This window comes from Mesoplodon mirus, assembly GCF_964341445.2.
Source record: "Mesoplodon mirus genome assembly, chromosome: 2".
NCBI lineage: Eukaryota > Metazoa > Chordata > Mammalia > Artiodactyla > Ziphiidae > Mesoplodon > Mesoplodon mirus.
In genome coordinates this window covers 112,332,859-112,345,229 of record NC_138977.1, presented here as the reverse complement: position 1 = coordinate 112,345,229, position 12,371 = coordinate 112,332,859, and the positions used below count along the sequence as shown (strand labels likewise).

The following is a 12,371-nucleotide window of genomic DNA, read 5'->3' as shown; positions in this document are numbered from 1 at the left end:
ACTGTTGCCAGTTCGGTTCTCTTAGGAGTTCTGGGGGGGTCTCTGGAAAGGGTGCCTGAAGATCTGGGCTGCTGGCCAGTCAGTGCCTTGTGGCCTGGTGTCCAAAGCGGAGACGGTGCTGAGCAGCTTGGGCCTGACTCCCAGGGAAGAGGCCATGCTCCCCTGTGAGCACCTATGGGTGCTGAGTAAGCCCTGAATCCCTCATTGGACAGACAAGGACACGGGCCTGGGGTGGCACAGGGCATCTTCAGTAGACAGGGGCCAGCGAGGGTACGGACATACGAAGTCCAGGCTGGTTTGTGGCAAGACCTGCCTTCCCGTGGGGGAGACACATCATGTCACGGCACCTCAGGGCCTGACTGTGGGGTCCTGCCCTTGTACATGGTGACGGTCAGTTGTCTGCACACTGGAGCTTGTCCACCAGGTCTTGCCTTCTTCCTTTTCTCACCATCTTTCTTCCCTCTCTTCTTGTCTCCCTTCCTTCATACCCAACCTAGGAGGATCCAAAGTGGGAATTCCCTCGGAAGAACTTGGTCCTTGGAAAAACTCTGGGAGAAGGAGAATTTGGAAAAGTGGTCAAGGCAACGGCCTTCCGGCTGAAAGGCAAAGCGGGGTACACGACTGTGGCTGTAAAGATGCTGAAAGGTATCTGTCCAGGCAGTACACAATGATGGTTCTGCCACGCACACCTGCGGGAGCCCCAAGGGGTGGATGAAGCCACGCGGCAGCCAGGGTTCTGGCAGCTGGCCTGCTGCCTCCTGAAGAGGCCCTCCCGTTGCTCTTCCTGAGTGGCTGCCGTCTGGGGATCCCCACCATGGATGATGTGGGCTGGTGTGGTCCCTGGAGAAGCAGGGTGAGGACGTTCCTCCCTTGGAAGGCTCTGGAGTGGTGCTACTTCTGTACCAGTGTTGGGTAAAGATCCGAGTTTAAATTAAAAGCCCTTTTGGTTTTGGACTGACAGCTCTCCCCAACCCAGTCTGCTCCATTCATTTCTCTCAGCCAAGCATCCACCAGAGTCCTGGTGAAGAGACCACCTGTAAGGACCAGTCCCTGCCCCCTAGGGCCCTGCCTTGCCCAATCCCCACTGGTCCTCAGTGGGTCTGCCCCGCCCCAGTCTTGCTGCAAGCTAGGCATCCTCACTGGTGTTTCTCAGCAGAGACTGGGTAGATGGCCCTCTGCCACAGCCAGGCTCTGGCCCAAGTGGACCAACTGAGGGCCCAGTGGCCGTGCAGTGGACACAGTCGGCCGATGCACACGTGGGTTCAGCAGTCGGGGCCATGCAGTGCAGAGTGCTTCTGGATACTTGCCCAGGCCCTCAGACTGGGGTCGCCCCTTGCCCATTAGACCCCAGGCCCTAAGGGGCACAGTGAGACTGGCCCTGGGTCACCCACATGTGGTCCAGTGAGTCCCAGTGCCCATCTCCAGATAAGTCTGCACCCAGAGGAGGTGACACATCTGGGCCCTGGGCTGTGGGACCACTGACCCAGGAGGACTGTGTAGCCACAGCTTTTGTCTCAGAATACCTCCACACCCAAGCTTCTGGTGGGAGCCCGAGCACGCTGTCCACCCTTGGGACATGCGTGCTCAGCATGGCTGGAGGACTTCTGTGATGTCTGGCAGTCTTCGCCTTTCTGCAGGGCCTCACCCGCCACTGTTGAGTGCTTGGTCAGCAGGTGTTTGGGGACAACAGGGAGTCCCTTTACCTTCCCAGAAGGGTTACTGAGGGGGGTCTCTGTGCACCACTGTCTTTGAGAGATGGTGATTGCAAGGAAATAATGCCATTTGTGTGCACAGTCCAACCCTGGGAGGCTTTCCATGGAAAGATCCGCTCACGTGGAAGTGTGCTTCTCGGGTTCTTACTCCCCGGAGGCACACGAGGCTGCTGTTGACCCTCCCACAGGCTGAGAGTAGCCCCAAGCAGTGGGATCCTTGCAGGCCTCGTCTGAACCTGGGTAGGATGTCTCTGAAGGCGATAATGGGTCTGTGCAGACCACCCTCCCCCACCCTGGTGTGGGTGCCGTGACCCAGCAGGGCTGCAGAAGGGGCTAACAGAAGGAACCGCTTTGCAACCTGCTGTGTTTACGTGCATTTCAGAGAATGCCTCGGCGAGCGAGCTGCGGGACCTGCTGTCAGAGTTCAACCTCCTGACGCAGGTCAGCCACCCGCAAGTCATCAAGCTATACGGGGCCTGCAGCCAGGACGGTAAGGCCAGCCAGGGACGAGCAGCTGCCAGGCGCAGACCAGGGGGCTCTGGGCCACTCCATTCTTCCTCCTTCCCCTTCCCCATCCTTTCCTCCTTGGGTGCCTGTTCTCTCTCCTCCTGGAAGCAGGATCTCTGGCTCTGGCTCCTGCCTGGAGCTTGCATGTCAGTGAGAGGGCCGGAAGGGGTGCAGCAGGAGTGCTTGTGTGAGGCCTTCCCCGCAGTGTGTTCCCTGGGCCTGCCAGGGCTGCCATGAGGTCTCTGGGTACATCCTGGTTGTCAGCACCCTGCTCCAGGCAGAGCCCCCAAGGCAGGGAGCTCCAGAAACGAGCACTGCCTCCTGGGCATGGGGAACCAGACATGCCATAATCTCCGGGTGACCCCAACCCCAGCCCTGCATGGCAAAGGCATTGTCACCATCTCTCACATAAAAGCATCCTGCTCTGCTGGTATTCCAAACCTGCTGTGCCACCCAAGGGACCTCCCACTGTGTGTGTGCGCGCGCGTGTGTGTGTATGTGTGTTTGGTGTGCGAGGGAGACGGGGCTGGCAGGGAGAGGGCAGCAGGGACACTGGTCAGCGCCAGCAGAACTCAGGACTGGGCCTCAGGCAAGACTGCAGCCCAGAGCTGCTGAGAGCAGACCAGAGCAGGGAGCAGGTGGCCCCAGGCAGATCCAGACCCTGCCTCTGTCAGCCGTCCCCAGGCCGTGCTGTGGCAGGACCGAGGATGCAGAAGGGCCTGACATCCTAGCAGCAGGGGGTGCCTCCCAGGACGGTCCTGAATGCAGTGACCGCCTGCCTGGGGCACCCAGGCAAGAGGTCATGCTCAACCACCCACGCAGCTGACTTTGGCGTGGCCCCCGCAAGGCGGAGAGCCAGTGATGTGAGAGTGAGCTGGGGCTTAAGTCCTCAGGCTGCCAGAACACAGGCATTTGCCCCCCAGAGCAGGGCTGGGTCTGTCTGCCCAGGTGCAGAGCCTGCCCAGGGGCCCTGCGGCCTGGCCCGTGCTCTGGGAAGCAGTTGCCCAGAGCTGGCCTGACTTCCGCCTGCCCGGGGCCCCGCAGGCAGCCAGCCCACAGCCCCCTCTGCCCCCAGGGCCGCTGCTCCTCATCGTGGAGTATGCCAAGTACGGCTCCCTGCGGGGCTTCCTCCGAGAGAGCCGCAAGGCGGGGCCCGGCTACGTGGGCAGCAGAGACAGCCGCAACTCCAGCTACCTGGACAACCCGGAGGAGCGGGCCCTGACCATGGGCGACCTCATCTCCTTCGCCTGGCAGATCTCGCGGGGGATGCAGTACCTGGCCGAGATGAAGGTGTGTGCCGTCCCAGCCCTGCCCTCCCCTCCACCTGCCATGGGCCCGGGTTTCAGGGGTCCCTGCCGTTGTCTTCCTTGCAGCTCGTCCATCGGGACTTGGCAGCCAGAAACGTCCTAGTAGCCGAGGGGCGCAGGATGAAGATCTCGGATTTTGGTCTGTCCCGAGATGTTTATGAAGAGGATTCCTACGTGAAGAGGAGCAAGGTACCAGGCCTGGGGCGTGCCAGCCTGGGGCTCCCGGGCTGGGTGTGGGCAACCATCAGGGTACCCACAGGGTAGGGGCAAGATTTTTATCTGGAGAAGATAAAGCAGATTTTTAGAGTATAAATTTCCAGCCCTCATCCCCAAACCCTTCCCCAGTCCTGGGCCCCCAGAGACCCAGCTCAGGACTCAGCCCCAAGTCTGTTCCTTCTCTTCCGCAGAGCCACACGTGGTCTTGCCGAGCTGCCTGCTGGGTAGTGGGGACCCTGCAGCTTCTCTCGCTTTTGATCACTATCTTTTTTGAAGGTCACCTAACACTGCAGAAAGAGCAACCTTCTTCTCTGCAGTTGTTCCTCTTGATTCTACAGAGCGAAGGTCACTGTTTCCTTTAGTCCTCTGCTTAGAGGAGAGAAACGAAATAAACCCGAGCTTGCTATTCATTCCTTGTAGAAGGGAATGAATCGCTTTACAGGTGGGGATTCTCCTGGGACGAGGGCCTGGGAACCCCTGCCTAAGAGAGTTTGGAAGATGCACCAGGAGGCCCTGGAGACAGGGTCTGGAGTCGCAATGTAGGGATTTCAGAAGCTTTTTCCGAGTCACTGAAACAGGTGGTCAGGGGCCCTTCTCGGGAAATCTGGTTCCCTGGCGTGGTCCAGTTCTCTGTGGCATTGGTCTTGACCCTCTTAGTTCTGTTGCCCTCTCAGCCCCTCTCCTGCTGCAGCCTCTCTGTGACAGACTGGACAGGGCCAACTCATGGGTACCTTCAAGACACACAGCTAACCTGGCATTCAGAACATATGCTGCTCAAAAAGAAAAACACAAAAAGTGACGGCATATATACTTCAGCTTTGCTCTGAGGGTCAGGAGAAGACCTGGTGTTGCCAGGGGCTGTGAGGGTGATGTTTCATTTCTTCTGGGGTGTCCGTTGTGACAGCACGTCTCAGAAGTGCTGAAGGGGAAGTGGAGAGGGGCTGCTCCCTGCCCTGTGGAGGGCGGTGGACAGAGCTTTCCTGTTGACACATAGGTCCTCAGGAAAGCCCCGTGTCATGAAGCAAGAAGCACAGTGTGGCCAAGCACGTCCCCCAAGAGCACAGGCTGTAGGCAGCGTTGTTAGGAACACCCCCCCCCCGAAACAGTCACACTTCATTAAGGGTATAAATCCTAAAGAAAAAAATTTTTTTTAATTTATTTATTTTTGGCTGTGCCGGGTTTTCATTGCTGTGTGCGGGCTTTCTCTATTTGCGGTGAGTGAGGACTACTCTTTGTCGCGGCCCGTGGGCTTCTCATTGCGGTGGCTTCTAGAGCATGGGCTCTAGGTGCGTGGGCTCAGTAGTTGTGGCTCGCGGGCTCTAGAGCGGAGGCTCAGTAGTTGTGGCGCACGGGCTTCATCGCACTGCGGCCTGTGGGATCTTCCCGGACCAGGCTCAATGTCCCCTGCATTGGCAGGCGGATTCCTAAGCACTGCGCCACCAGGGGAGCCCAAGAATACTTTTTTAAAAAGGAATTATAGTAAACGTTGCATTGAAGTCTAATGCATGCCTTTTTTAAAAAAAATTGATTTTTGCCTTAAGGCTGACCTATTTGTACTGAAAAGCTATTTCTCGAGTTGCATTAGAAAGGATTTGTTAGGTCTGACCCCAGCACCTCTGTGGTAGGGGGCACTCTTTCAGAGGATGCAGAAAGGGCCCTGGGATAAGATAAGAGGTAAAAACCAGCCCGAAGGCACACACACTGATTTCTTCCCTCAGAGCTTCTCAGAAGAGCCTTTAGTTTGCTTGTTTGCATCCGAAGTCCCCAAGATGGAAAATGCTGGATGTCAGTTTCCCAAACTCGTTCACCCTCAGAAATCAAGGGAGACCTCGCTGCATGGTGTTCCTGGGCCACCCACTGGGCAGCAGCAGCCAGGGAAGCGGCCATAGGAGGACCTGGCTTGTGCTCGATATCAATTTCTTGGGTTTCTTCTCAACAGGGCTGTGGTGCGTGACAGGCACACGTTGCGTAGATGTGAGCAGGCCAGCTGACTCCCTCTGGTGTCTCAGCCAAGCCTGGGAGGGCCAGGCTGGGGCTCCGGCCCCTGCGAGGCACCAGTCCTGTACCCAGGAACACTCTGGTGTCATTACTCAGCATCCTCTCAGAGCTGGAAGAGCCTGGAACGTGGCACCCCCCTTCCCACCCCCACCCCCGCCAGTTCCCAGGATGTCAGAGCTACGTTAATGTCTTTCTTTCACACCCTCTTTAGGGTCGGATCCCAGTCAAGTGGATGGCCATTGAGTCCCTCTTCGATCACATCTACACCACCCAGAGTGACGTGTGAGTGGGTGTTGCCTTCCCGGGGAGGGGAGGAGGTTACATGTATATAGGGCCATGCCACCTGTCTCAGCAGCTCCACTGGGGAACAGTGCTGACCCTGAGTGCCTGTCAGCTCATGCCAACCATCCACAGTGAACCCTCCAAGCTGTCGGGGCTTTGTGTATTCACTCAGCAATTGGCGAGGGCCCAGGCAGTAATTCTGAAAGCTACTACTTTCAGAGTGTAAGGGTGTGAGCCATGGCTGCAGACCCCCTCACCTCCCTCCCTCTCCCTCCCCTCTCCTCTCTGGGTGTCTCTGACACACAGGCTCAGCCAAACAGTTCCCCTCCTGTGGGCCTGAGCACAGGCTGGGCTCAAGCAGGTCCCTGGGGACTGGTCCCCGCCCATAGGCAGGGGTGGTCTTGAGTGAGTTTCTAGGCAGGTGCCCCAAACTACTCCAAGTTGGGGACCAAAACTCAGTCTTCCAGGTCCAATTACATTTTTGATAGTTTTCAAAAATACAACAGACTTGTTTCCAAGTGTTCTGCTCTGAACAGGCTTGCATATTTTGAACAATGTGGGCTGTGAAAAGGCAGTTCTTAGACAGTTTTAACAACTGTGTTCTGATTACAAAGTTGACCGTAAGAAAATTGGAAATGAAGGGGAAAGCAAAATGAAGAGACTAAAAGCCACTAGGATCCCACCACCCCTAAGTAACTACTGCTGGCCCTTGCAGGCATGACCTAGAGTTTTCTGTGGCGTGCAGGTATATGCTTTTTGTTACTGTAAGTGGACTCATGTGTTAATACTGTTTTGTGGTATGATTTTGTCCCCACTTCACAGTAAATTTTCTCTCACAATTAAGTATGTTTTCTATAGCAGTGCTTTTTTTTCTTCTAAGATCTTACGAAAATTTGCAAGCACACAGAAAAGGTGAAGGAACTGTGCAGGGAGCCCTCTGCCCTGTGGCCTAGGTCCCGCCTACGTTTTTATGTGCTTGCTTGGCTGCCCTGTGCCATCTCTGATGCTTCAGAGCATCACCTCAGGGGCCAGCCGTGTGCCCTTTTGGGTGAGGGGGCTGAGCTTGGGCAGCGACTTGGCAGGGGTGGGGGCAGGGCAGGCAGATGGTTCATCCCCACCTCTATTCCCCACCCCATCTGTTAGGTCAGCACAGGCTGAAGCTGTGAGCACGTGGGCCACTCTCTGTACTGGGGACTCGGGGTCAGACGCTGCTGGGGGGATGAGTGTCTGGTGCACAGAGGGCACTGCAGACCCAGTGCAACCACTCACTGGTCCTCTTGTTCCCTGCAGGTGGTCCTTCGGTGTCCTGCTGTGGGAGATTGTGACCCTGGGGGGCAACCCCTACCCTGGGATTCCTCCAGAGCGGCTCTTCAACCTTCTGAAGACAGGCTACCGGATGGAGAGGCCAGACAACTGCAGCGAGGAGATGTGAGCAGGCTTTGCTCTGGCCCAGGCTTCCTCAGACACAGACACACTGGACTTTGACGGGGATGAGACACGTGCACTCATTCTTTCCCACTCCTGGGCAGCCCTGGGTGCCAGCCCAGGGCGAGCTTGGTGGCGGGTAGTGACAGGCAGGGCATGACGGGGCAGAAGTCAGAGAACCACCCTTGGGAGTGACGGCAGATGCTGGGGACCCTTGACTCCACTGGGGGCTGGGTTGGCCTCCTGGAGGCCTTCAGGGGTGAGGGGGGTGGAGCAGGATGTGGGGAAAGGTGGTGGAAGGATGAGAGGGTGCTTCAGACCGAGGGAGCAGCTTGAGCCAAAGGCCAGAGACCTGTCCCAGGATGCTTGGGGAGGGGCGGGTAATTCAGAATGGCCCCAAGGGCGCATATAGGGGAGTACACAAGTGGAGGCACAAAAGCAGGCAAGGAGTGGGCAGGGGGAGCCTGGACTTTAGCCCTAGGGCACCAGAATCTTCTCATCTGATGGTGGTTCCATCAGACGATTCTCAGAGGACAGGTTGAGAACACATGAGAAGGGGTCATCCGCAGGCAGAGAGACACCGGTCCATTCATTCTATGAAGTCTGTCGTGCGCCTGCCACGTGCTTGGCTTGAGGCTAGATGGGGGAGTGCAAGGCTGAGTAGGTGCCACCTCCCTGGACGGCCTGGGATGGCAGGCAGGGGCCCAGCGCACACCCACATGGTAGGTCCGGAAGCCCTGCAACCATGCCAGGGCCCCAGGGGAGGGAGGAAGGTACAAGTCAGAGTGTGATTGGCAGGTGTTTGTGTTCATACCCAGTTCGTCCTTCATAAGAGTTTTAATGACCAGCATTTCTGCCTTAGCCATCATAGCGCCAGACGCTGTGAGCCCCTGCTGACCCCTCAAACTCTGACCCACCTCAGAGAAGGATGTCAGTGACACAAAAACAGCTTTGAGGTTCGGGAACAGAGCCCCTGGGGCCCAGGGCACTATACTGAGTTTGGTGGCTATGACCGGGCAGTCCTTGCTGGATTGTCACCGCCCACCTGTGTGTCCCATCAGGTACAGTCTGATGCTGCAGTGCTGGAAGGAGGAGCCAGACAAGAGGCCAGTGTTTGCCGACATCAGCAAAGACCTGGATAAGATGATGGTTAAGAGCAGAGTGAGTACCCGGAGCCGATTCCTGGTGCCGGCTTCCCGAGGGCCTCCCGCCCGTCCGCGGAGTTCCCAGCGTGGCACGCAGAGTGAGGCTGCCTGGAGGGAGTTGGTCATGCTGCCCCCAGGGGGAGCCAGCGACTGAACCCTTGTCCTTAATCCAGGCCTTTTGGGCTTCTTTTATTTATTTATTTTTTTGAAAGATATAAAAGTATTTTACTTAATGAAGTCACAAACGTATCGTTTTTTTTACAACTTTATTGGAGTATAATTGCTTCACAATGGTGTGTTAGTTTCTGCTTTATAACAAAGTGAATCAGTTATACATATACATCTGTTCCCATATCCCTTCCCTCTTGCGTTTTAAATCAGAAAGAAACCAAGATTTTTACCTTGACCCTTAGGAAGAGCCCTCCACAGATAGGGGTGGGGGGAAAATATTCCAAAGCCAAACAGAATCATTTTCAATAACAGAACATGAGGAAGTAGAGTTGAAATGACTGTGTCCTAAATTCATATGCTGTCAGGGGCCCGGCTGGGGGTGGGAAGTGACTAGAGACCAGCGGAGACTGCGACAGACAGGAGCCCACCAGCTGCCCCTGAAAGGCCCCTCACTGTGGACACTTGTCACCTGTAGGAACATGAGTGCCGGCATGCCGGGTCTTCTGAATTTTAAGGGATATTTATGTTGTTTCCCAGTTTTTAATAGCAAGTCATTTAAATTTCCAAAACCTCTGTGTGGGCCAAACAGTCGTATCCGTGTGCCTCCAAATTTCCAACTCCAGGTGACTGAGGAAGTCAACAAAGTTTCCACTGATATTGATTAAGCAATCGCTGACTCCCATGTTCTGTGTTAGATGCTGGGCATGCAAGTAAACAAAACAGGCACAGACCTTGCCGTCGTGGTTTTGTCCTTCCATTGACACATTTACTAAAAGTTACTTCTTCAGAGCAAGATGCATGGACTCGGCCACTTGTAATAAAACTCAGCATCAGAGCATCAGTGTCCCGTTTGGGTGAACCCTGTGAGTGCAGGGTTGTCCTAAACAAAGGCGATAGCTGATGCCAAGAGATGGCCTTCCTAGAACAGTGCCAAGAACCAGCCAGCAAAACGCTGGAACCATTCTTTACACATTGAACCAGGGAAGTGGAAATGGCAGGTATTCAAGAATCGTCATGCTTGGGAGCTGAAGCCTATCTATAGCAGTGTCCTCTGCAAAACCCACATCAGTGCCTCCGATTTCTGAGTCCTGACATGATGTTCGAGATGCTTGGAGGGAAGCAGAGAGTGCTTCTTGGCATTCCTGCAACGAGTCACGGGGCTGCAGAGAGCTCTCCCAGAGCCCTGGGTTTTGTAAACAGGCCAATTCTCCAGTGCTGGGCCTGGTGCCCCCAGTGCTGCAGAGAGAGAACTAGGACAGTGAGGGAGCACATTTGTGCCCCCAAGGAGGTGATTTTCCAAGGAGGAGCGATGAGGACCACGGAGCAGGGCCAGGCGAGGCAGGGGCTGGAGGAGCTCAGTGCTGGCACCCTGGCGAGGGAGGGGCTCAGGTCTCACAAGAGGCCAGTAGGCATGGGGTGCGACTCTGCCGGGGCTTCTGCTCTTGGGCAGGGAGTGGCAGGCGTGTCCAGTAGTGGCCTGCACCAGGGGTGACCAGCCCTCTCTCCCTTCCAGGACTACTTGGACCTGGCCGCGTCCACCCCATCTGATTCCCTGCTGTACGACGACGGCCTGTCGGAGGAGGAGATGCCCCTGGTGGACTGTAATAACGCTCCCCTCCCTCGAACCCTCCCCTCCACGTGGATTGAAAACAAACTCTATGGTAGAATTTCACATGCATTTACTAGATTCTAGCCACGTTGTTCCTCTCTGCACTGTCCTTTTTCTCTGTAATGCTTTTTAAGAGTGTTTCTGGTCTGAGTGAAGCCAAAGTCTGCTCTGAACCTTTTTGTTTGTAAATGTCTGACTTTGCATCCGTTTACATTCAGGCATTTTTTACTATTATGTTTTTTTTAAAGGATGTGAAAATATGTGTAATTACCACACTGCCCAGCAACTTAGGACGATAAAGAAGAAAGAGAGCAGGGCAGAACTCTCAGGGGATATTGAGAAAATGATGACTAAGTCATTTCTTGCGTGGGTATCAAGTCATAGTACTTCTAATTTAACTACTGGGATAAATTTACCTGATCTGGGGAGGCATTTAATTTAGAAAGGAGGAGCCAGCACCGCTCTGCCTGTATTAGAGCACAGCCAGTGGCCACTCCCCCAGACCCTGCCTGGGTGGAAGGCAGCTCTTGGGGGCCACCTGGTGCTGGGGACCACCGTGGCGGGGGAAGGGGAATGGGGGGACACACGCAGACTGCTGTTTTCACATCCTTTGCGTTACAAACTGTCATGACACTTGTCACTTACGAAGTCAGTACAAAAAGCTGGAGCAAAATGCTTTTTGAAAGAACGTAGTCTGTGGTGCTGTGGTCTTGCAATGGACAGTAAATATGGTTCTTGCCAAAACTCCTTCTTTTGTCTTCGATTCAGTACTTGAAATTTTTTCCTGTTTCCTAACTTCATCATGGATTGTTTTGAAATCTTGGAGTTTCAAGCATTTTTCTGCCGAGATTGTTCCTTTTGCATGCCTCCTGGGTCACTGATTCCTTACTGGCTAGTGCTACCTGCCATTTGTCCCGTCGACGCTGTGGGGCTCGCCTGCGTGCACCCTTGGTTTGGAAGATCCTCTCCTCCGTGGTAGGCTGGGATGGAAGACAAATAGCCTCCTTTACGTTAGAGAACTTTTTATAGAAAGTCTCCTGCTGCAGTAAGCCATGTAGTACAGCAAGGTGCTGATGCTTTATGCTGCCTTCGAAAAAGAGTTAAACAGGTCAACAAGTATTTATCAAATTTGAGAGTCTGAAGCTTATACAAGTCCAAATTGGTAGTTTCTGGTAAGCTGCAGTTACCAGAGAGCACGTGATGTTTCCCCCCAAATGGTACCCATGTTTTGGAAACCTGGAGCACGAAACTCTGCAGGCAGTTGGCCCAGAAACCAGAAGTTTGGTTTGAACCTCAAAGGGAGTTTTGCCAAGGCCTTACTGTCTGCACATGAAGTTTGGGTTCTTCAGTGCAGAACAAATGATCTGTTTTCATTTTTAGGCATGTCAGACCCGAACTGGCCTGAAGAGAGTCCTGTACCACTCACGAGAGCCGATGGCACCAACACTGGGTGTCCGAGATATGCAAATGATAGTGTATATGCTAACTGGATGGTTTCACCCTCCGCGGCACAATTAATGGACACGTTTGATAGTTAACAGTTCTTTGTGAAAGGTAATGGACTCACAGGGGAAGAAACATACCGAGAACAGAAAGTCTGCTGGCCCCTCCTTGCACATTTCACACTGGCTGGTGATTTTCCCTCCCAGCAGACGTAGCGCTCTGGACGAGTGTTCTGAGTCCAGCATGTAGGTGTCCCTTCCTCTTCAGTCCACGGCAGCACCCAGCGCTGGTCTGGGTTCAGCAGTGAGCACCACATACTCCGTGCTCACACGTGTGGGTCCCTCACGCACTATCCGAACTGTTTGATTTTTCCGGCTGCCGCCAAACGAGGCCACACGATTTAAACATGAAGCACACACACCAAAAAGGCAGCAGGAAAAAAAAAAACTGGCCCAGACAACCTGTCCTTGTTCAGAACGAGAGCCCGGCCAGGCCTCATAGGGTTGTCAAAGTCCAGCCAGGGCTGGAGAGGGAGAGGGGACCTCGGGACAGGCCT

At 54.7% G+C, this 12,371-nt stretch overlaps 1 protein-coding gene across 16 annotated transcripts in view; it reads left to right on the top strand.

The window, feature by feature from the left end:
- Window positions 1–11,910, top strand: part of RET (ret proto-oncogene) — a gene marked incomplete at both ends in the record, with an annotated part of 59,086 nt that extends 47,176 nt beyond the window's left edge. For 9 of the 16 annotated variants that reach the window (XM_082636277.1, XM_082636275.1, XM_082636284.1 and 6 more), the window contains 9 exons: window positions 498–645; window positions 2,095–2,202; window positions 3,295–3,509; window positions 3,593–3,715; window positions 5,952–6,022; window positions 7,313–7,450; window positions 8,509–8,608; window positions 10,277–10,424; window positions 11,753–11,910. In XM_082636277.1, coding sequence (XP_082492403.1) covers window positions 498–645; window positions 2,095–2,202; window positions 3,295–3,509; window positions 3,593–3,715; window positions 5,952–6,022; window positions 7,313–7,450; window positions 8,509–8,608; window positions 10,277–10,424; window positions 11,753–11,910 — 1,209 coding nt within the window. Of the gene's footprint in view, window positions 1–497; window positions 646–2,094; window positions 2,203–3,294; window positions 3,510–3,592; window positions 3,716–5,951; window positions 6,023–7,312; window positions 7,451–8,508; window positions 8,609–10,276; window positions 10,457–11,752 lie in introns of those variants that run through there. The other 7 variants (XM_082636272.1, XM_082636276.1, XM_082636273.1 and 4 more) reach the window with 2 other exon arrangements.
- Window positions 11,911–12,371: the final 461 nt, after the last annotated feature.